The 22,112-nt window shown below is 44.3% G+C and overlaps 1 protein-coding gene across 6 annotated transcripts in view; it reads left to right on the top strand.

Annotated features, from left to right (window-relative positions):
* The window catches only part of LOC105903060 (sodium/potassium/calcium exchanger 2), a 70,680-nt gene extending 54,045 nt beyond the window's left edge, over positions 1 to 16,635 (top strand). For all 6 annotated transcript variants that reach the window (XM_042710568.1, XM_031584597.2, XM_031584595.2 and 3 more), the window contains 5 exons: positions 845 to 927; positions 6,678 to 6,812; positions 10,041 to 10,130; positions 14,472 to 14,638; positions 15,916 to 16,635. In XM_042710568.1, the coding sequence (XP_042566502.1) occupies positions 845 to 927; positions 6,678 to 6,812; positions 10,041 to 10,130; positions 14,472 to 14,638; positions 15,916 to 16,165 (725 nt within the window). In that variant the 3' untranslated portion in view covers positions 16,166 to 16,635. The remainder of the gene's footprint in view (positions 1 to 844; positions 928 to 6,677; positions 6,813 to 10,040; positions 10,131 to 14,471; positions 14,639 to 15,915) is intronic.
* The last annotated feature ends 5,477 nt before the right edge of the window (positions 16,636 to 22,112 follow it).

Below are 22,112 nucleotides of genomic sequence, written 5' to 3'. Positions count from 1 at the left end.
TGTGTGCAGCTCTTCAGACTCACCTAGAATCAAAGAGAGCCAGAGACATTTAACACCAAAGGCCTATTATGCTAACGGTGCAGTATTAGCGTATTAGCATCTTATCACCGTTCACACACAGACGCTGGCGTCGCACTTTGATGTGTGCTTGTTTACCGTCCATTAGAGGTGAGGTGATAATGAAAGGACATTCCTGAGAGGGAAATGTTTACATTTTTATTCCCATCAGCCACGATGAAGCACTCCCTCATCTTTCTAGTCATATTTTCCTGCCTACATGTTCATTTTACGGTCATGAGTCAGTATACGGTCTTGTCAGGACACACAAATCACGCTCTTGGACAGGGCTGCCTGGCGCTCTGGCTTCTGTGTCACGACTGCAGATGTACTAAAGCCTAATTTCCGCGCGAATGATGTTTTAATCATCTGATTACACGGCCACTAGGCTTGGCTTTCATCTGGAGTGGAGGCCAATCTGCACTAAATGAATTGGAGGATTGTCAACCCTTTGGGGGTTTAAGAGATGGATGAATTAATGGAGGTAGAAAGATAGATAGATATATACATACATAGATAGATAGACAGATAGATAGATAGATAGGTGGATGTATAAATGGATGGATGAATGGATGGATAGATAAATGGATGGATGGATGGATGGATGAATGGTTTGAGGTTTGACTAATTACTGTTCAACTAATACAGATGGATAGTTTGAGATATATACACGTAGATGTAAAAATTGAACAGTTGATTGATTGATTGATTGATTGATTGGTAAATCCCTTGGGTTGTGTCTATGCCGTGTGTAATGGCTTGTGTGTTTGCTTTGGTTCCTTTGTAGATAAGAACCTGCCCAACAGCTCCAGTGTTGAGGTGGAGGCCACGCCCCCAATGAACGGCACCGCTGGACAGGACGGAGATGCGGTAGGCTGGCAGATAGCCAATGCACACGCACACACACACATGCACACACACATGCACATACACACACGCATGCATGTACACATACACACATGCACACACACGCACAAGCACACGCACGCACGCACACACATGCACACACACACATGCACACACACATGCACACACACATGCACACACACACACACATGCACACACGCACGCACACACAAACACGCAGTCACACACTCACACACGGTCTCTGCCTGTGTAGAGTGATGAACCCTGCCACGCCCCGTGCTGCCCCATGCCATGTCATTGGCACGGCGACACGCCAGCGTGGCAGATGGCCCAGCGTGGCGCGTGGGGTGCAGCGGGTGCCCGTGCTCGCCGTGCGCTCTTTCCCAAAGTCATTTCAGGAGGGCAAAGTCAGGAGAGGTGTCAAAGCGGGTGAACTTTCCCAACCTGCAGCGTGTGCCAAACAGGATTTGGGGAATTTCTATTTCCCTCATCAGTACATGTACACACACAAACACACACACAAACTCACAAACAGAGACACACACCCACACATACTCTCTCTCTCTCTCTCACTCTCACACACACACACACACACACACACACACACACGCACAAGGTCATCTAGTCTAACTTGTCAATATCTGGAGTTTTAAAAAGGAGATTGTAAAGAATCCATGATCAGGAAAGCCACAGAGACAACCGTGTGTGTGTGTGTGTGTGTGTGTGTGTGTGTGTGTGTGTGTGTGTCTAAATCAAATGCATTAATATAGACCCACAGAAAAAAAAATCAAAGCTTTGGCCATTACCTGCTCTAATGGAGATACTTAAAGGAAGATGGATCTTCTCCAGAAAACACACGCACACACACACACACACACACACACACACACACACACACACACACACACACACACACACACACACACACACACAGAAAATGGATCTTCTCCAGCGACATCATTTCCAAGGGGCAGAAAATGACCCGGAATCGTCTCCAAAGTGTGTCCTTTTTTCTATTTCCAACCTTCATTGAGCGTGCACACACACACCTTCATTGAACACACACACACCTTCATTGAGCACACACACACACACACACACACACACACACACACACACACCTTCATTGAGCACGCAAAGAAAAAGAAGGACATCCTTTAATATATATATTTATATAACTAGAGCGTGGAGAGAGAAGCTCGTCTGCTGACTCTGACAGGTAATAGCACCTTTTCATTCCTGCAGGAGAAAATGAATGGCTCAATAAATGAACAGATAGAGAGAGAGAGAGAGAGAGAGAGAGGGAGACAGAGAAACACACTGAGAAAAGAATGAAAGAGTTGGAAATATTGAAAGGAAAAAAAAAAGGGAAAGTGAGGTTCAGAGGAGAAATAAAATGATGTATGAGGTAGAAAGAAAAAGGCTCAAGAAAACTTTTTCTTTCTATCTCAAACTGCAAAAAGTTCCTTTCTTAGGCTAAAATGAGTGGAGCTGATATGATTCAACATTTCTAGGCTACCTACCCACGACTATTTTTAGTGGGGTACCTTTTGCAGGTATCCCACGATGCACCTGTCAGGGTCTGTCAGGAAGTGGCGCGGCTCGCCTTTCTTCACAGGTTTAGGTGCCGCCCAGGGCTCTGGAGCGGTAATTGCCCAATTCCTTGCGGAGTCTCCGGCCCCACAGCCAGGCCGGGAAAGATCCGGTGCGGGAAGGTCAAATTAAAAATCTCAGCAGGTTCCCTCCACCGTTTCAGGCTATTTTTTTCTCCCTTGAAATGCCAAGTAAAATATAGCTCCTAACGCTGTCCTGCGCCACACACGACTGACAAATATAGAATCGGTATCGTGTCTCAAGGCTTTGTGTTCTGTGGCGAAGGGAGGAGGGCAGGCGAGCGTTATGGTGTCTTACTTGTCACTACTGTTGACGCATGTAACAGCTCGTGTGAGTCAGTAGCCACGCCGCACGCTAACCCAATTAGCTACAATCCGTGTTTAGCTCACATGAAATATGGATGAGTGTATGAAGCCCCTCTGATGATGCCGCTCTCTCTCTCTCTTTCTCTCTCGCACGCGTCTGCTTGTCTTTCAGATGAGAGCGAGGGGGTAGGGGGGGTGTTGGACTGAACTGAACTGATGAACCAACAGTCTTTATGACTCATGGTTCCTGTTACCGCGCCAACAAGGCTCATTTGGAATTCCGATCAAACGCTTAAATTCTGGAATAGGATTTAAAAGCTGTCTTTGGGCTTTCTGCCTTTCTGTTGCGCGATCTTTTTGCAATCTTTCACTCATCTGCTCTCTCTCTCTCTCTCTCTCTCTCTCTCTCAGTCAGTCCCACGTGTCTCATTTTCTCTGTCTTGATTTCTCTTGAAGTCTCTTTTTCTGTTCCTTTAACTTTTCCCTGTTTCCTACAGACATGCATATTGAAAGGTGATTCATCACACACACACACACACAAAGACATACACAGTAACACAGAGAAACACACATACATAAACACACACACACAGCGAAACACACTCACACACACACACACACACACACACACCTTGAAGCCTCTTTCCTCGGGCCCCAATCATCCCCATGCTGTTAGGGCTGGCTGGTGGGGGGAGGGGGTTGGTTATTTTTGGCCTGTCGATCTGGTTCCAATCACCGCCACTGGAGTTGCATGGTACATGGGGAAATGTCAAACCATCTGTACAACACACACACACACAGGCACACACAGAGGCAGAGCCACACACTTGGAAACACATGGGCACACACACTCACACACGCCGGTATAAAACAGAAGACAACCAGCCCCTTCCACCCCCCCATATCAAGAGGAAGGTGATGAGAGTGTGACGGAGAAATGGAGAAGAAAAAGAAGAAAGAGAGCAGAGGAGGAGAAGAGAGGGAGAGATGAACAAAGCGAAATGTCACCACCTGTCTGCTCCCGGCAGCTCTGGCCACCCAGGGACTTCATCTGCAGCTCAACCCCCAGGAGGAGCTGCCTATAGGGGGTCGGATGGGAAGAGGATGTCCCTTTGCAGCTGGAGGGCTCTGTGGGTTTGGGTGTGTGTGTGTGTGTGTGTGTGTGTGTGTGTGTGTGTGTGTGTGTGTGTGTGTGCGTGTGTGTGTGTGTGTGTGTGTTTGTAAGTGTTTGTGTGCCTGTGTGTGTGCGTGCATTTGTGTATGTATGTGTTTGTGGGAGTACGAGTGTGTGTATCTGTGTGTGTTTTCAGACACTAATGTGAGCATTTAGTACGAGCGTTTAGACACTAATGTGAAAGTATGAGAGAGAGAGAGAGAGACAGGTGAGGGGCCGATACCGTTATGCAGATAGACAGACAGATCAAAACATCGCCCTCTTTTCTCCCCCTCCCTCACTTTCTTTTAGCCCTCTCTCTTGTCTCTGACTCCCTAACCAGAATCCCCCCTCCCCCCTCGGTCACGCCAACGACACAGGAGAGAGTCAAAGCAATCAGCTGCTGTTTATTTTCACTGGGAGTTGGCCATTTAGAGCGACAAGTGACCATTGCATCCCCATCTAGGCAGAGTGAGAGTAGGCTCGAGGTCTATTTAATGCAAATACTGAGTGACGTGACACGACGGGGCACGGCGACTACTAATGGGACTGAAGGCAGCGTGCCGCGTGTCGCTGAAACAAATGAGCAACTGTGTCTAGCCTACTTTGTTTATTCTGTTACCCGGCAACCACAAGCTAGGAACGCCCATTTGCCTCTCGCTCTGATTAGCATCCTCCTCCTCTTCAACGTCTTCATCGTCCTCATCACATCAACCTTATTTCATTACGGTCATAACCATCAAACCTGCCCCATTCCCCATTATTACATCAGTAGCCTCCCACTGAAACACAGCTAGAACAAAACAAAGTGTTTGTGTGTGTGTGTGTGTGTGTGTGTGTGTGTGTGTGTGTGTGTGTGTGTGTGCGTGTGTGCGTGCGTGCGTGCGTGCGTGCGTGCGTGCGTGCGTGCGTGCGTGCGTGCGTGCGTGTGTGTGTATTGCCTGTTGAGGGACCAGCTTGGTTTGAAATTAACTCCAGAGCAGACGTGTTCTCCCTCCCCTGTAGTCCCCTGGGCGACTGGGCTGGATCCTGGTTCCTGCTCTGCATTTGACATCAGAGGAGCCTGTACCACCAGGGCCTGTGTGTGTGTGTGTGTGTGTGTGTGTGTGTGTGTGTGTGTGTGTGTGTGTGTGTGTGTGTGTGTGTGTGTGTGTGTGTGTGTGTGTGTGTGTGTGGGTGGGTGGGTGGGTTGTCGACAGAGAGAGAGAGAGAGTGTGTGTGTGTGTATATTTATGATGAGGCATAGCTAATTAAGAGACTCCTGTATATGGAAAATAAAGAACACCCAAATTGAAGATCCGGGGAATTCTGTACCATTTCCTGGGGCTGTCTTCATTGGCTAGTCTTAGACTTATTTGTTGTTGTTTGTATACTTGCCATGTGTCAATAATTCAATAACATTGATTATACATAATCAATACTGTTCACCTCGCATTTAGTGTGGTGAACTAAAAATGTCCCTTAATTTTTGTCAAGATATGTGGCAAGTGAGACAAAGAAAAAGAAAGTAGGATGGTGTGTGTGTGCGTGCGTGTGTGTGTGTGTGTGTGTGTGTGTGTGTGTGTGTGTGTGTGTGTGTGTGTGTGTGTGTGTGTGTGTGTGTGTGTGTGTGTTTTATGAGTGACTCCATGATGCTGACGTTATTTCACCCACCACTGAACTCCCAGCCAGAGTTCTCCAACTCTCCCCCATCTGTGAACCCCACCCCCATCCAGAAGTACCCCACTGACAGACCAGTGGCAGACACACCAACACAACGCCTGGTGACTAACAAGAGAGGGAGAGGGAGAGAGAGAGAAGAAGGGAAGGTTGAAGAAACGAGAGAAAGGAAGAGAAAGAAAGGGAGAATAACGGAATGGAATAAGGGAAACAGACTGGAAGGAGAGACACCATGACAGTAGAATAATCATCATCATCCTCTTCATCAGAATGATTACTGTCACTGTCGTCAGGCTGTGCCCCCTCCCGTCGGTCGTGATCTCCCATAATGCTCCAGCCAGAGAGGAGTCAGCGATGATTATGATGATGATGATGATGATGATGGACTGACTGTAAGGCCTCGAAGACACTCGAAGAGAGGCAGAAGACTCATGCCTGGCCTTGAGGGGTTGCTTGCTTGGACATGGATGGCTGAGTAATCTGAAGATAACTCGCACTCCAATTCTGATTCCCAGTTAGCGTCACAGGATGTGATAATGTATATATACATAGTATATGGGTTGGATTGTAATAAATGATAAAATGATTTTGCACAACGTGAAATGCTTTTGCACAACGTGTCTGTTGGTTCTCTGTGTGCATATTAAGGATAGGGGTCTCAGGTGATTCATCATTTATCTTTTTCTTTTTTCTCTTTTGTACATTTCTTCTTTTTCCATACTTTCAAACAAAACAATATGAGGGATAATTACTCAACACTGAACTTAACACTAAACACATCTGAACACCATCACCTATCAAATCGCTGATTGTCCTTTATTTGCCCACTGTCCATACACAATGTCATAACACAAAGTAAAGTAGTCCCTAACTTAATGGTACACCTGAATGATTGCTGTGATTTCACCTCTTTCTCTCTGTCTGTGTGTGTGTGTTTGTGTGTATGCTCGTCTGTGTGTGTGTGTGTGTGTGTGTGTGTTTGTGTGTATGCTCGTCTGTGTGTGTGTGTGTCTGTGTTTCAGGGTGAGGATGAGGAGGAGGACGATCAGCCTCTTAGTCTGGGCTGGCCCGAGACCAACCGCAAGCGTGCGGCATACCTGTTCATCTTCCCCATCGTGTTCGTGCTCTGGCTCACACTACCTGACGTCAGGAAACAGGTGAATGAAACACAGGATGAGGATGAGGATGATGATGATGATGATGATAGAAGTGATTAGTGATAGAAGTTACAGGGCTGTTGTACTCTAGAGGGCTCTACAGTGCGAGTATTTCACTGGCATTTGCGCCTAAAAATAGGTATGTGCGAACTTGAAAAATAATTTACGAGCACAGTGCGCGAGTGACGGGCTGTTGTCAATACACGGAACAACGGCGCGAAGAAGTGAAGCACCATAGATTTCATATGGAAACAAGTGACGGGGTCGCGACTGCACGATGTGAACATAGCATGATGACACGCTTAACTTCATGCAAATGAGAGCGACGATTCGCAACCAATGGGCCAGAGCCATATAAAAAGAGGGTTACGACGATCTCTCCGACATGTGATCACTTGGTATAAGTAGCTCGCAAAAAACCCACTGCTGGCAACCTGTTTGAATGGTCTTTCACGGGACAGACAGCAGCACCACCTCGATTTACTGACATTTTCGGTATATTAACACATACTATCAATTGGTTACTGGTGTGTTGTATTCTGTTTATGTCTGATACTTTATTAACATTACATTAACTTATAACACTAGGCAGCAATATTGTGAAGCAGAGCTAGAAATGGCTTTTCTAGCTCCCATACTGTAGCTCACACCAGCAACTGCTCAATTTAGAAAAAAGAAAGAGAAAGGAGTTTGGTAACTTAGCTAGTAACTGTCAATGATAACTAGTTATTAGAATGTATTAGCCAACGTTAAGTTAACTTCAAAGGGGCAGTCGAGTGTATAGGTTGTGTCAGCTTGGATAGCTAGCTAGTCATTTTCGATTTAAGCCTTCCGTTAGCCTTGGCGAACTTTTAGCTAACTATGAGGTAGCATATCCTAGCTAAGTTATGCTAGCTAGTAAACTCATTGCAGAATAGACTATAGGGCAGGCCACGCATGACATTAATCAAGAAAAAATAATGAATATGTGATTGGTTTAAATATCCTTGTCTATTTGGGCAGTTGTTATTATCATTGGCACCACTTTCAACTGTCAAAACTATCCGTCTAGCTAAATCTGTTGGTTATCAAATTGCACAGCAATTCAAATGGAGGATATGTGGTTGATTTAACTCTAAGGCCAGGTAGGCATAGTAGTTGTAATGTGCTATCACATCATTTGAAAATCTAGACTTGATATTCTCTTATATTTGAATGATAATTCTGTTAATTAAGTATTGCCTTAAAATGATTATTTACATTGAATTCATTGGAATTCAGCTGTAGGCATATACTAAGAGATCTGTCTCTTAGAGACTAATTGCATCCACAATTTAAGTACTGCAAGCTTGACTATTATGCACTTGTAGACACAACACAGGGGGTCCCTGGGCCTGGGAAGGAAAGGAGTTTAATGTGGCTATAATATGGACTTTTAAATGTGACTAAAACTAGACTAAAATGTAATCAGTTTTCGTTGACGAAAACTAGACTAAAACTAAGAAGGATAAAAATGACTAAATGTGACTAAAACTAGTATGCATTTTCGTCTTAAGACTAAATCTAAAATAGCTGCCAAAATTAACACTGAGATAGGGGACCCCTTAATCTACAATTCATTGTTGCTAGCTCTAATCAGATGTACTAACTAGGCTAATAAGAGAAGACTAACTTTGTATGCCAACAAACACCAATAACTAGAACTAATTTGACAGACTATAAACCAACGGACTACTGGTTATGGTACACATGCTCTCTAGCTAGCTACAGTAAAAGTGTTGCTTACATTAGATACTAGACCTACAGTCTAACTCTAACTGCATTTAGAATCTAACAAACTATATCTTACAATAAACTTTAGGTAAAGCTGGCTATATAAAATACTACTAATAACAATTGATAAGAGGTCCACTAAAGTGTTGAAATATGAACAAATGCAGTAATTTGATCAATTTACCAGCTAACTTGCTTCGGAAACACTGAACATGAATGGGGTTGAACGTTGGAAAATACAATGTTTGGAACTATAGGTCGCAAATGACATGCTTTACTTCCGCATTAAAAAAAATCGCTGTGCTCCTAAATTTCTTTGTGTGCTCCTAAATTTTTTCATTTAGGAGCACATGTACTCCTTGGGGAAAACCTTAGCGTAGAGCCCTGACTCTAAATGATTGATTGACTGTTTGATCTGGTTGATTGATTGATTGATTGATTGATTGGTTGATATTATGTTATTGCAGAGTAAAACTCTCCAACCCCACTGTTATCAAATACTGTATGTCAGTGTTGTAAGTGCCTGATGCTTATTAGTCCAGTGGGGCAGCAGCTGTGTGGGGCAGCAGTGAACCCTGTGCAGGTCTAGTGCAGTGAACCCTGTGCAGGTCTAGTGCAGTGAACCCTGTGCAGTGAACCCTGTGCAGGTCTAGTGCAGTGAACCCTGTGCAGGTCTAGTGCAGTGAACCCTGTGCTGGTCTAGTGCAGTGAACCCTGTGCTGGTCTAGTGCAGTGAACCCTGTGCAGGTCTAGTGCAGTGAACCCTGTGCAGGTCTAGTGCAGTGAACCCTGTGCAGTGAACCCTGTGCAGGTCTAGTGCAGTGAACCCTGTGCAGTGAACCCTGTGCAGGTCTAGTGCAGTGAACCCTGTGCAGGTCTAGTGCAGTGAACCCTGTGCTGGTCTAGTGCAGTGAACCCTGTGCTGGTCTAGTGCAGTGAACCCTGTGCAGTAAACCCTGTGCAGGTCTAGTGCAGTGAACCCTGTGCAGGTCTAGTGCAGTGAACCCTGTGCAGGTCTAGTGCAGTGAACCCTGTGCAGGTCTAGTGCAGTGAACCCTGTGCAGGTCTAGTGCAGTGAACCCTGTGCAGTAAACCCTGTGCAGTGAACCCTGTGCAGGTCTAGTGCAGTGAACCCTGTGCAGGTCTAGTTCAATCATTACCACTTTCCTTTGCATCTGGTTAAGAACAAAAACAAGAGACTGTCCTTCCCCAGATGTGAATTATAACCTCTTGATTTGATTCCCACTACTAGCCGTGGGTGACTCAAGAATGATCATGCAGACCAGTTATTACCTGAGTAACAATCACATGAGTGTTTCCAGAACCACATTAGCCTCTTGTGTTTTGAGGCTACTTTAGTTAGCCTGCCACTTTGTGGGTCATCTCATGATAATTGTCTTCTCTCTCTCTCCTTTTCTCCCTCTCTCTCTGTATTTCTTTCTCTTTCTTTTGTGTTTTCTCGTCTGGTTTCTGCAGTCGTCTAAAAAGTTCTTCCCGCTCACGTTTCTCGGGGCGATCGGCTGGATCGCTGCCTTCTCCTACCTCATGGTGTGGTGGGCCCACCAGGTGAGTTGCTAAGCAACAGACAAAAAAAAAGTAAGCAGGGATTAAAATGGCCGTCATATCCGGTGCTGCTTGCATGGTTTATATTTAGAAGGCTAACCTCTGTGCCCTGTGTTCAGGTAGCAGAAGTCAACCTGACATATGTAGAGAGGCATGCAGCCAAAGATACGGGGACTTGAGATCAGACTTCAACTCGGTCAGAGCCTTTAGAGCGAGACCAAACAACAAAAGTCTGTCAAGTCCATGTTTTCTCATTTCTCAGCAAGCATTGGGCATTTTCTCTGCATTAGTCTAAGATAGCAAGTTCACAAGCATTTTGATAATTTCTGTAAGGGTACATTTTGTCAGTCTTTTTTTAACATCATCTGAAATCAATAGGGTCAATGAGTCAGGTATACTAGAGTAACAAACTCATCAATGAGTCGGGTATACCAGAGTCACAAACTCATCAATGAGTCAGGTATACTAGAGTAACAAACTCATATCAATGAGTCAGGTATACTAGAGTAACAACCTCATATCAATGAGTCAGGTATACTAGAGTAACAATCTCATGAAGGGTCAATGAGTCAGGTATACTAAAGTAACAAACTCATCAATGAGTCAGGTATTGATGGAACCGCATATTGATGTTTTCCTGGCCTGATTTGTTGCATGGTGGTTCTTGTGTGAGCATATAAATGCTCATATAGGGGACTGATGGAACCAGAAATATTGATATTCTGTTGTTGTCAAAGACATGAACTTAGTGTAGCATTATTTTGTATCTGCAACTCATTTTGGATGTGTACTCTGTCTCACTGAGACCTGAACAACACTCATATAGGGTCAATTAGTCAGGTATACTAGAGTAACAAACTCATATCAATGAGTCAGGTATACTAGACTAACTCTCATAAAGGGTCAATGAGTCACAAACTCATCAATGAGTCAGGTATACTAGAGTAACATACTCATATCAATGAGTCAGGTATACTAGAGTAACAACTGAACTCTTCTCTGAGAGAGGGGGGGGGGTGTCAGGTTAACAAGGGGGATCTATATTGGTCATTTTGCTAACAAGGGGAATGATATTCCCCCTGAAATCGCCTGCTGGTTATACTTGTAAACACTATATTCAATGTAGTGCTTTTTATAACACTTTCAAACACTGCATTCAATGAAGTGCTTTTTTGTACAATGTTTAAACACCACATTCAATGTAGTACTTTTAAATACGAGGTCAGAGCCACAGGTTTTCTTATGTGGTGCAACTCAACAGAATTAGGGGAAGGGATTAGCAAAAATTTTGTTTTCTGTTTGTTTGTTTGTTTGCTTGTTTACTCATGTGTTTATCTGAGTCTCAGAGTTTGCACGAAGCTCTCCACCCCAGATCTCTGTTTCAGTGTGCATGGTTTCAGCAGATGCCCCTGATCCAGAGCCAAACTGCAGAAGCTAAACACTGGATTAGTGACCTTAATCTGACTCCATTACCTTGTGACTCTCACCCCATGCAATCACTGTATTAAAAAGAAAAGAAGAAACTAAAGCATAGATAAATAAACAAACAAACAAACACATATGTAAATAAATAAATGTTTAAATAAATATGTAAATACACAAAGAAACAAACGAACTAGGCTTTTTTGTTAGCATTTTGTCTAGTTACCAACCTCCGGGTTGCTATGGTGATTACTCAGTGATGGCCCAACTCCGCAGAACCTCAGTCAGTGGGGGGGTGAAGACGGAAGCTGCAAGCTGTGTATGGGTGTTGGCTCATTAAAACATGTTCTGTCTGCTTGACCCAGGGTCTGTACATGTGGAGACGTAATTAGGTTTTACAGTCGTTGGCGTGGATGTTAACTCTTTGCCGGTTCATGATAAGGAGGGTAGAATTTATTTTGTGCGAGAAGGGGCAAAAAAGTGGACGCCGGGCACGTACGGACAGTACTGGCAAATGGGGCAAAGCGTGAGATTGGAGATTGCCGTCTGATGTCGGTAGACAACTTCAAGTTCCACGGTGTATTGTTGAGACTGCTATGAGACCAAACGTTGTGTTGTGTGAGTGTGAGCGCATTGTTTACTTCATTAAGTTAATGATTCCCTTTGAAGATGCGAAAGGAAGAAGCTAACGCATGGGGAACTGGTAGCAGAAGCGAGGGAATGAGGTAGGCAAGCACACACAAGACCAGTGGAGATAGCTGTTAGAGGCTTTGGAGCTAAATCAACCACAACACTTCTGTTGCACCTTGGTTTCCTCAAAGGAGTTGTCTGAGGCTGTTGAAAAAATAATGGTTATGGTGATTATGATTGAATATAATAATGAATGATGATTATTATGGCACTCAAAGACTACTTGGGGACATGTGAATTAACCTGTATTAAGTGAAGAAGCCTGATGCACGTGACCAGGGTTGGTATCCCATTTCATTCCCTTGCCCTTATCCAGGTTCGTAATCCCAGGGGGCTCTCCGACCCCAAACCCCCTACCCTGACCCTAACCTGGGTTCATATCCAACCCCTACCCTTACCCTAACCTGGGTTCATATCCAACCCCTACCCTTACCCTAACCTGGGTTCATATCCAACCCCTACCCTTACCCTAAACTGGGTTCATATCCAACCCCTACCCTTACCCTAACCTGGGTTCATATCCAAACCCTACCCTTACCCTAAACTGGGTTCATATCCAACCCCTCCCCTTACCCTAAACTGGGTTCATATCCAACCCCTCCCCTGACCCTAACCTGGGTCCATACTCCTGAGGGGGCTCACCGCCCCACCCCTTACCCTGGATCGGCTGTGGCTCCATAGTAGAATGAGATTGATGCTTAGATAATTAGACAGTGCATTGTTCAGACACTGAGATGCATGTGAAATGTTTTCGAGGTGTATCTTGAGATGTATCTGTTAATGTCCCTGGTATTGACATGTGTCCTAACCCATCGTGAGTATGGAGGGGGATGGCTGTGGGACACCAGACACCACTGTTGAGTCTTCTGGAGGTGTCATGAGCCTACTTTTAATGAAACACTGACGGAAGAAGGTGCCCACTTGACAACCTCAATGAAATGCTCACTCTGTTGTTGTTGTTTTATTGTTGTATTGTTAAGTATCGGTATGATGGTTGAGGTGCACCTTGTTGTTGTATTGTTAAGTATCGGTATGATGGTTGAGGTGCACCTTGTTGTTATAATACTAAGGCTAGGTTTTGGAGAATGAGTACTTGCATGTGTGGGAAGTCCCCAACCAATAGGGGGCACTCAAAAAAGAGGGTGTGTGCGTGCGTGTGTGTGCCTGTGTGTTTGTGTGCGTGTGCGTGTTTGTGTGTGTGTGTGTGTGTGTGTGTGTGCGTGTGTGTCCATGTGTGTGTGTGTGCGTGTTTGTGTGTCCATGTGTGTGTGTGTGCGTGTGCGTGTGCGTGTGTGTGTGTGTGCGTGCGTGTGTGTGTTTGTGTGCGTGTGTGTGTGTGTGTGTGTGTGTGTGTGTGCGTGTGTGCGTGTGTGTGTGTGTGTGTGTCCATGTGTTCTCTGTGGCGATAGAGAATAGACAGTGAAAGTAATGGAAAGTGCCAGTCAGTGCCAAGATGAGGGCGGGAGGGAGAGAGAGCGATGGAGATAAGGATGTACGTATATTACATTTGGTGGCCAAAGAATGTGCTAGCTACTATAATTGGAGATATCTATAGACAGGAAGAGAGAGAGAGAGAGAGAGATGGGTAAATAGAAGAGAGAGAGAGGAGAGGAGACACGTAGGGATGGGGTCGTTTAAGTGAAGGTGTTTTGAGTGACAGAGAAGTGGGGTTCATTTCAATATTTCGGCATTTGCTGCAGTGCAACTCTGTGTGGAAGAGCACCCCCCCTCCCCCCCTCCTCAGACATTTGTTAATTACACACTTTTGTCACAAAAAGTAAAGCTGAACAGTGTTGCATAATCCTACGCTTGTCAGAAATAGGCTTCTTTTACAAAGCCCACACATGATTTGTGGTGATCTGGCAGTGAGGAAGAGAAAAAAAAAAAGTTTCGACTTCCAAACTGCATCTAGAGTCTAGAAAGAGACTTTTTGTTTTCAATGATAAAATTCAAGCAAAACCTTAAAACATAATTCACCGAACGACAATAGGTTGAATGTAAGCAACGAAGCAAGACATTAGAAAATAAAATTGAACAATAAAACTGGCCAGACTATGAGAACGATGACAACAACAACAACAGCAGCAACAACAACAGCAACAACAACAACAACACATTTAGTGGAAAGACTCAGGGCTTTGGAACATACAAACAGAAATGTTAATGTCAAGATGTTTTTTGGTCTTTGCTTTTCATTTCGGTTTTGTTTCCCCCCTCTTCCCTGGACTGCAGGTCGGAGAGACGATTGGGATTACGGAGGAGATTATGGGATTGACCATCCTGGCCGCAGGGACCTCGATCCCTGACCTCATCACCAGTGTCATTGTGGCACGGAAGGGACTGGGGGACATGGCCGTGTCCAGCTCCGTGGGGTCAAACATCTTCGACATCACCGTGGGGTATGCTGACATCATCATCATCATGACCATCATCATCATCATCACCATAATACACTTATGACCCTCCATAATCATCACACATCGTCATCGTCTCTACTAACATCATTACTGACATAATGTCATCCGTCGTCATCACCATCATCATCATCATCATCATCACCATGACGATTAGCCTCTGACCCACCATACTTCATCACTCATCTCCTCTGTTTACATCATAACAATCATAAATATCATCATCACATCATGTCATCAGCGTCATCATCATAATTATTGGTAATATTAGTACAGTCGACACAATTATCTTCCAATATCATCATCACTAATGTCATCAGCGTCATCATCATGACTGTTGGTAATATTAGTACAGTCGACACAATTATCATCCATTATCATCACTAATGTCATCAGCGTCATCATCATGACTGTTGGTAATATTAGTACAGTCGACACAATTATCATCCATTATCATCACTAATGTCATCATGATTTCCATAATTATCCCCCATTATCATCCCTACTGCTAACATCATTACAGTCACCACAACTGTCAGCATAGATAATAGCATCACAGCCATTCCCTGGCACTCTAAAACCTTTGATGCTGATTATAATTCATTTCATTAACCACTTGAAGCAAGCGTCAGTGCACTGAGTTAGGCAAGATTTATGCAAGTCTGTTTTTAATTCTCTTGGTGACATTTGTGGAGTGCTATGATTGGGTTTAGACCACCACCTCTCCACTGAGCATGCTCTGAGTGACATAATCCACTTGTTCTACACTGACACCAGTGTGTATCACACTCTATGAGTACCAGGCGTCACGGGGGACTTTGAGACGCCTCATACACACTCTGTGAGTACCAGGCGTCACAGGGACTTTGAGACGCCTCATATGCCCAGTGCAGATGATAGGGACTACAGAGGGAGCTATCAGTCACTGTCTGAGTGAAAGCTGGAAATCACACACCTCCATCGCACAACACGAGAACACTGAGGCGACTTCTTAACGTGTGTGTGTGTGTGTGTGTGTGTGTGTGTGTGTGTGTGTGTGTGTGTTTGTGTGTGTGTGTAAACATCAACTCTTATTTCTCTCTCTCTCCCTCTCTGCTGTTCTCCTCTCTGTGTCCCTTTGTGTCCGTCTCTGTGTGTCTCTCTTCCTCCCTGTTTGTTCTCTTTTCTCTCTCTCTCTCCCTCCCTCTTTCTGTCCTTGTGTCTGTCTCCCTCTCCCCCTCTCTTCCTCCCTCTCTTCCTACCTCAACCTCACCGTCTCCCAGGTTACCGTTTCCGTGGCTGATGTGGTCGTTCATCAACAACATGTCCCCGGTGGCGGTGAGCAGCAACGGCCTGTTTTGCGCCATCGTGCTGCTCTTCCTCATGCTCCTCTTCGTCATCATCTCCATCGCCGCCTGCAAGTGGAAGATGAGCAAGCTGCTGGGCTTCATCATGTTCCTGCTCTATCTCGTCTTCCTAGTGGTCAGCGTCATGCTCGAGGACAAGATCATCATGTGCCCCATTACTGTTTGAGGACACCACACGCCCCCACGCCCCCCTCCCCACCCATACTGTAAAACAACACACAAACACACCCATTGACCCCTGAAATCAACACCTCACTTTCCCAACCCCTAACTCCAAACAACCCCCCCTTCCTAAGCAAGAGAGTCATCATGGAAGGAGGAGGGTGGGACTGGGGATAAGAGCGGTATTTTAAACTTTTTTTGTTTCCACCATATTATTTATGTACTTGTCTATTTATTTATTTATTTATTTATCTATTGACTTAAATGTTTTTTATGTCTTTTATAATTTCTGAAAGACCGCACGAGGGCATGGCACGATTGGCCTGACATATGGGGTCAAAGGTTACACATGCTTTAAATGAGTTTGAGGAAGGGATGGGGGAAGGAGGAGGTTTTAGGTGAGAGTGTCCTGTGTGTGTGTGTGTGTGTGTGTGTGTGTGTGTGTGTGTGTGTGTGTGTGTGTGTGTGTGTGTGTGTGTGTGTGTGTGTGTGTGTGTGTGTGTGTGTGTGTGTGTGTGTGTGTGTGTGTGTGTGAAGCAGAGGTAGATGGCCTGAAGAAACATTCAGAGAGAAGCAGTTTTTATTTGTTACCCCTCCTCCGACATCCATATTCCAGACGCCATGACAGTCGCCACTGATACGAGCAAAAGCTTCCTGGAAATGTCCTCACTCCTCACGGCACGACCTCACTGGCGCAGACCCAGCAGTGAGGCCGAACCCTCAGGCTGGTCCGTGGTCAAGTTGAGCAAGCGAGCCGCCATGACCCTCCGAAGAACCTTCTGGAAACAAGGATCTTCCTCCATTCTGCTCCAACTCCAAGTTTTTGGTAGAATACAGAACAATTCTTTAACTACCCTGAGGCAGTGGAAACTTCTTCTTTTTTTTCTTCCTCTGCAGCAAGAGAGATGTTACAGACGGCCAGTCCTCTCTGAGTTGTGGACCAGACAGTTGTTGTGTTCATGTGCTCAAAAAGGCCCATGGCTTAGTATTACTCTGTTCGCAAGGTACTCTGTGCACCAAGATGGAGGAGGAAGAGGCTTTGGCCTGCTGTGTGTTGAGTACATCCCTTTAACCAAAGGACATGAGGATCCCTGAAGGGTTGAACGGACCAGCCTTTGGCAAAAATCATCGCTGTGTTTGTGTGAAACCTGTTACTGCATCCCCCCCTCCCCTATGCCCAACCTTGACATTTCATTGCCGTCACTCAATGTCAGTGGCGTTTTTTTCTTGTCCACAGCCCCTACTACCTGCATACCTTTTTTTTTATTTCAAACAAAATTGTACTCTCATAGGTGATAGCATACTAGTAGTCGTTTCAGTGTTATTGCCGTAGTCAGTAGATGATGATTCAATGAACTGCACACTAACTGCCATAACATAACCCTATGCTTAATAACGGCACACCTTGTGGTGATCGATGCATCTAACTCAAACTAACTCCACATGATTGAAGAAGAAAAAAAAAAGAATTGAGAATAAAAGAATCTTAGTGTAGCCTCGGGGAGCAAAAAAAAAAAAGAAGATAAATACTAACCCACGATATTATTCAGTGTTGACGAAAAACAAAGGAGAAGCATGTGTAGGCTCAAATAGGGTAGTCACAACAATAGATAAGTCAGTGTCCAAAATAAAAATAACGCGCTTGTAGATGAATTTTGTCTCTGACATTTCAGAGTAGTTGCTAACACTGTTTTGAGCACTCAGCGTATTCACTTGGGGGCAAAGGTCATGGAAGCGACATTGGAACGTAAACTGAATGCAGACATCCGATTGAAAATGGCATATGCATAGACTGACTACATTGCTGAAGAAGAGAAGAGAAAGAAAGAAAAACAAACACTTATTCCCTCGTAAGGGTGCAGGCCTGGGAATGCCGTGGGAATTCCAGCCTTCGGAATCTGACTCAGTTCCAGTGGCCATGGCATGCAAAAACGGGTGTTCGTTAAATTTGTTTGGAATGTCCACAGATATATGTAACCCATAATGAGCAGTTATCAAACTTGTGCTTTTTTCTTTTTTTTTTTCAAAGAAAGAAAGGTGCTTCAGTTTGCATGGGAGCAACCTGTATATACCAGCATTATTAGCAGTGGGTATAATCTACTAAAATATAAAGGTGACAGTGGTAATTTTGCAATAATTAAAAAAACAATCATATATTCATTAAGCCACAACATACTGAATGACCAGAGCCAAACAAGCCTTCATTTTCTCACTCTACACGGAACTCAGCTCATAACCTACAGTAAGATTCATCATTAAGAGAAAATGGAAAATTCTTTGCCTGCCTGTCTTTCACAACATAAGCCAAATAAATGAATACATTCTCATATATATATACAGTATATATATATATATGTGTGTGTGTGTGTGTGTGTATGAGCTGAGCTTTGCACTTTGCTTCTGGAGAAACTGGCTGCACACAACCACCCCCATCCTCCCTTTCAAGATGGCTGCTGACCCTGTTCCTGGTCTAGCTCAATCTGGTCCTGGTCTGGCTCAGTCTGACCCTGGTCTGGACCTGGTCTAGCTCAGTCTGGTCTTACTTAGTCTGGACCTGGTTTGGGTCAGATCTATTCTAGCATCTGGGTCTGTCTGGGCTACGTTTCACGGTAGCATTGTGCAAGCTGCCTGACCTATATTATGAGAACCGATGGAAGTTTTCTTTCTGTTTGTTCTTGTTTTTGCTTTGATGAATTGTAAATGTGACTGAGTATGGGAGTGCGGAACAGGAGGGCCACGCCTGCAGAGCTGGTGTTTTATATGCATTTCATAAGGGAGGTATATATTTTTTCTTCTTTGTGTTTGTAAATAATAAATAACAGTCAGAGAGAGCGCTAAGGGAGGAAGCACATATTTTCTCATCCCAGATTACCGCTGACTTCAGTATGGATCCGATCCATTTAATCCAGATTTATTCCAGCGGTGGTGGCCATGATGTGGGTTTATTCTCCACTGTAAAGACACGTTCATTAGTGCTCACCCATTTCTATTTCATTTTTTTATTGATTTCTTCTTTTTGTTTTGTAATCGAAGGGAAATTGTATACGCTGACCTATGTAAATGAACCCTGAAGCATTCTGGACATAATCTTTAGCATATAAGGATTCTTGCATGCACAAATGAACTTGTATGCCGTTCTGAGTTCTTATGGTGTTTAGGCTTGATCATTCGGATCTCTATTCATCATCTCTTTGACTGACAGGAGGGGTTTAGAACCTTACTGCCTGTTGGAGGTCTTCTGAGACATTTTTTTACTGATGTTATTTTCGTTTTTCAGTAATTTACTTAACCATTGTTTTCTGTCTTGCTGTCATATATAAAACACTAGCAATTGATTTTCAAGCCAGGAGCCAACCTAACTATCAGCTGCAATCTACTTATAGCTACAGATACTTCTTCTTCTTCTTTCTCTCTCTCTCTCTCTCTCTCTCTCTGTCTCTCCATTCTCCCCTTGTTTCTTTCATTGGCAGAATTGAACTATGAGTTAGCAGATTGAAATGTATACATTTTGGCAATTCATGAACTCCAAAGAGCCTAACACCTGTTTTTCCCCGGACACTGGACCTTTCGTACAGTCATATACGTATTCATTTACAACATCCATTCATTCTCTTCCCCCTCTCAACATCTCTTCACATTTAAACGCTTTTCAAAGCTGAGATTTTTTTAGGGCCACTTTCCTACCACCTTTGACAAGTTACCTTTTTCCCCTCTAGTTGTTCTCCGACTACCACTCTCTTTCAGTCTCTCTCTCCGTCTCTCTCTTTCAGTCTCTCTCTCTTTCTGTCTCTCTCTTTCAGTCTCTCTCTCCCTCTCTGTGTTTCAGTCAGACTCGTCGTCTCTTCTCTTTCTGTCACATAGACAGCTCTTCATTTTCAATGGCCCGCAGTGCAATGCATTAAGCATTTCATTAATTAAAGATTTCAACCCACAGTCCCTCTCATGTAAGTCCAGACTATAACAAGTCATTATCCCTAACCCCAAGGACATGATGTGGCATGTATATTAGTCTGGGTAAATGCCTAAGTATTAGGAACACTGAACCTAAGGATACTTAAATTCAAGTGGGACACAGACTTAATGCCTCTATACAGCTCTCTCTCTCTCTCTCTCTTTATCCATCTAACTCTGTCTTTTTTCATTGTTCTCAAATACCCTAGCCCTACCCTCCTCTCTCTTACTATGACCTTCAGAAAGCCATCGGTTTCTAAATGCAAACATCTGGCTGCCCTTGGTGCCCATTCATCTCCAAACAAGAGTGCATTGTTTGTGCAAGCATACATTCACCATCTCCAGCTTGACAGGACTCCATACACACACCACTCAGCACTTAATATGTTCTCTTGCCAGTAAAAATGAGTTCCCCTTTCCCTGCAAAGAGAAGTGAAGTGTAGCTAACCAGAACCTTTTCATTCTCGGTTCCTGGGGATCTGAAAAAGCGTCTGCATGGTCTCTCTGCAGAAGGGATCAAATTGGAGGTTGCGTTGTTGAGAGAGGGATTGGTCAGTCCACCTAAATAGCAGCTGTGGGTCTGACCGGGACAGAGTTAGTCAGACGGAGTTATCTCCTCCACTCGTTTGTCACGTCACACCCTGTCACAGCCCGTCTCAGCTCACACTCCTCTCCAACGTATCACACGCCACTGGAACACACACTCCACAGTGCCCCTGGACATTCACACACAAACTCGTGTGCAAAAACACACACATACACACACTCAGTGTCAACCATGCATTTATATATTTTCACATTTGTATTGTACACAGAGACCACCTATCCAAACACACACCCTCACGCACACACACACACACCCTCACACACACACACACACACACACACATAGAGAAATGGTAATTTCCCACTTTCCTCCAGTGGCTTCTGCATCTGGTGTCCAACATGCCTATGTGCATCCAGTGTTCCCATGGTTTCAGTCGACAAAGGCTTTTTCCATATGCACAGAGATTGCGTCTCCGTGGTTACTCGCCACGCGCATGCGATTGGCCCACTGCGCGGCTGCAGCGGATACGCACGGTCGGAGCAGACAGGGGCGTTACCAAGACTACAGACACTCAGCCTTGTACTTGTTACATTTCCATGGTATTGTATGTAATGTTTATTTAAGGTGTACATATATACAGACATAAATTAAAGCATATAATCTCTATGTGTATAAAAATGTTTCTTTATGTAAAAATGGAAAAAAACTGAATAAACATCAAATATGTATAAATCAAATAAAGATAATGATTATGAGATTATATCTGATATACTGTTTTTTGCTCACAGTCGCCTCAGTTTCTGTATGATATTAAAGAGATTCCAAAAGGGTGCTCTGTGATATGAAGTATCAGACCAGGAGTTGTGGGATCCAACAGTGAAAGTCAGGTCCACACTGGATTACGGTATTCAAGGCACTAAAAAAAAAAAAAAAGTAATTTATCGGACAGTGTCTATAATGTTGGCTGTCCTTTAGCTCATGGCAAACCTACATCTGTCTGTCTCTCTTACACGCCGCTGCCCTCGTCGTTTGACTCTCTCCGTCTCCTTTGGCAACAGTCACACTCCAGGAGGCACCTGAACGTCTTAAAGTGATGGACACCCTCCCACCACACACACACAAACACACAATCACACACACACACACACACACACACAATCACACACACACAAACGCACACACACACAAACACACTAGGATGTAATTGTAATGCCTGGCGTCTCCCAGTAGTCACAAGTCTACACATGCTGAGAGACTAGTCATGTTTTCGTGACATGCTCATGCCTGGATGTTATTGTGCCACTCAACCATCACCGCTGGTACAGCCTGCCATCTAGTGGTGAAACATGGAGTTTCAAGTCATGATCATTGTAGATGAGGAGGTGGTGATCTATTGGTTGATTTTGTCTCATCCACGAAACATAGAAGATCTATTAAAAAGTGCTGGATATGG

This window comes from Clupea harengus, chromosome 18 (assembly GCF_900700415.2).
Source record: "Clupea harengus chromosome 18, Ch_v2.0.2, whole genome shotgun sequence".
NCBI classification, from domain to species: Eukaryota; Metazoa; Chordata; class Actinopteri; order Clupeiformes; family Clupeidae; genus Clupea; species Clupea harengus.
The sequence above is the reverse complement of the archived record's forward strand: the minus strand, read 5'-3'. Positions and strand labels throughout refer to the sequence as shown.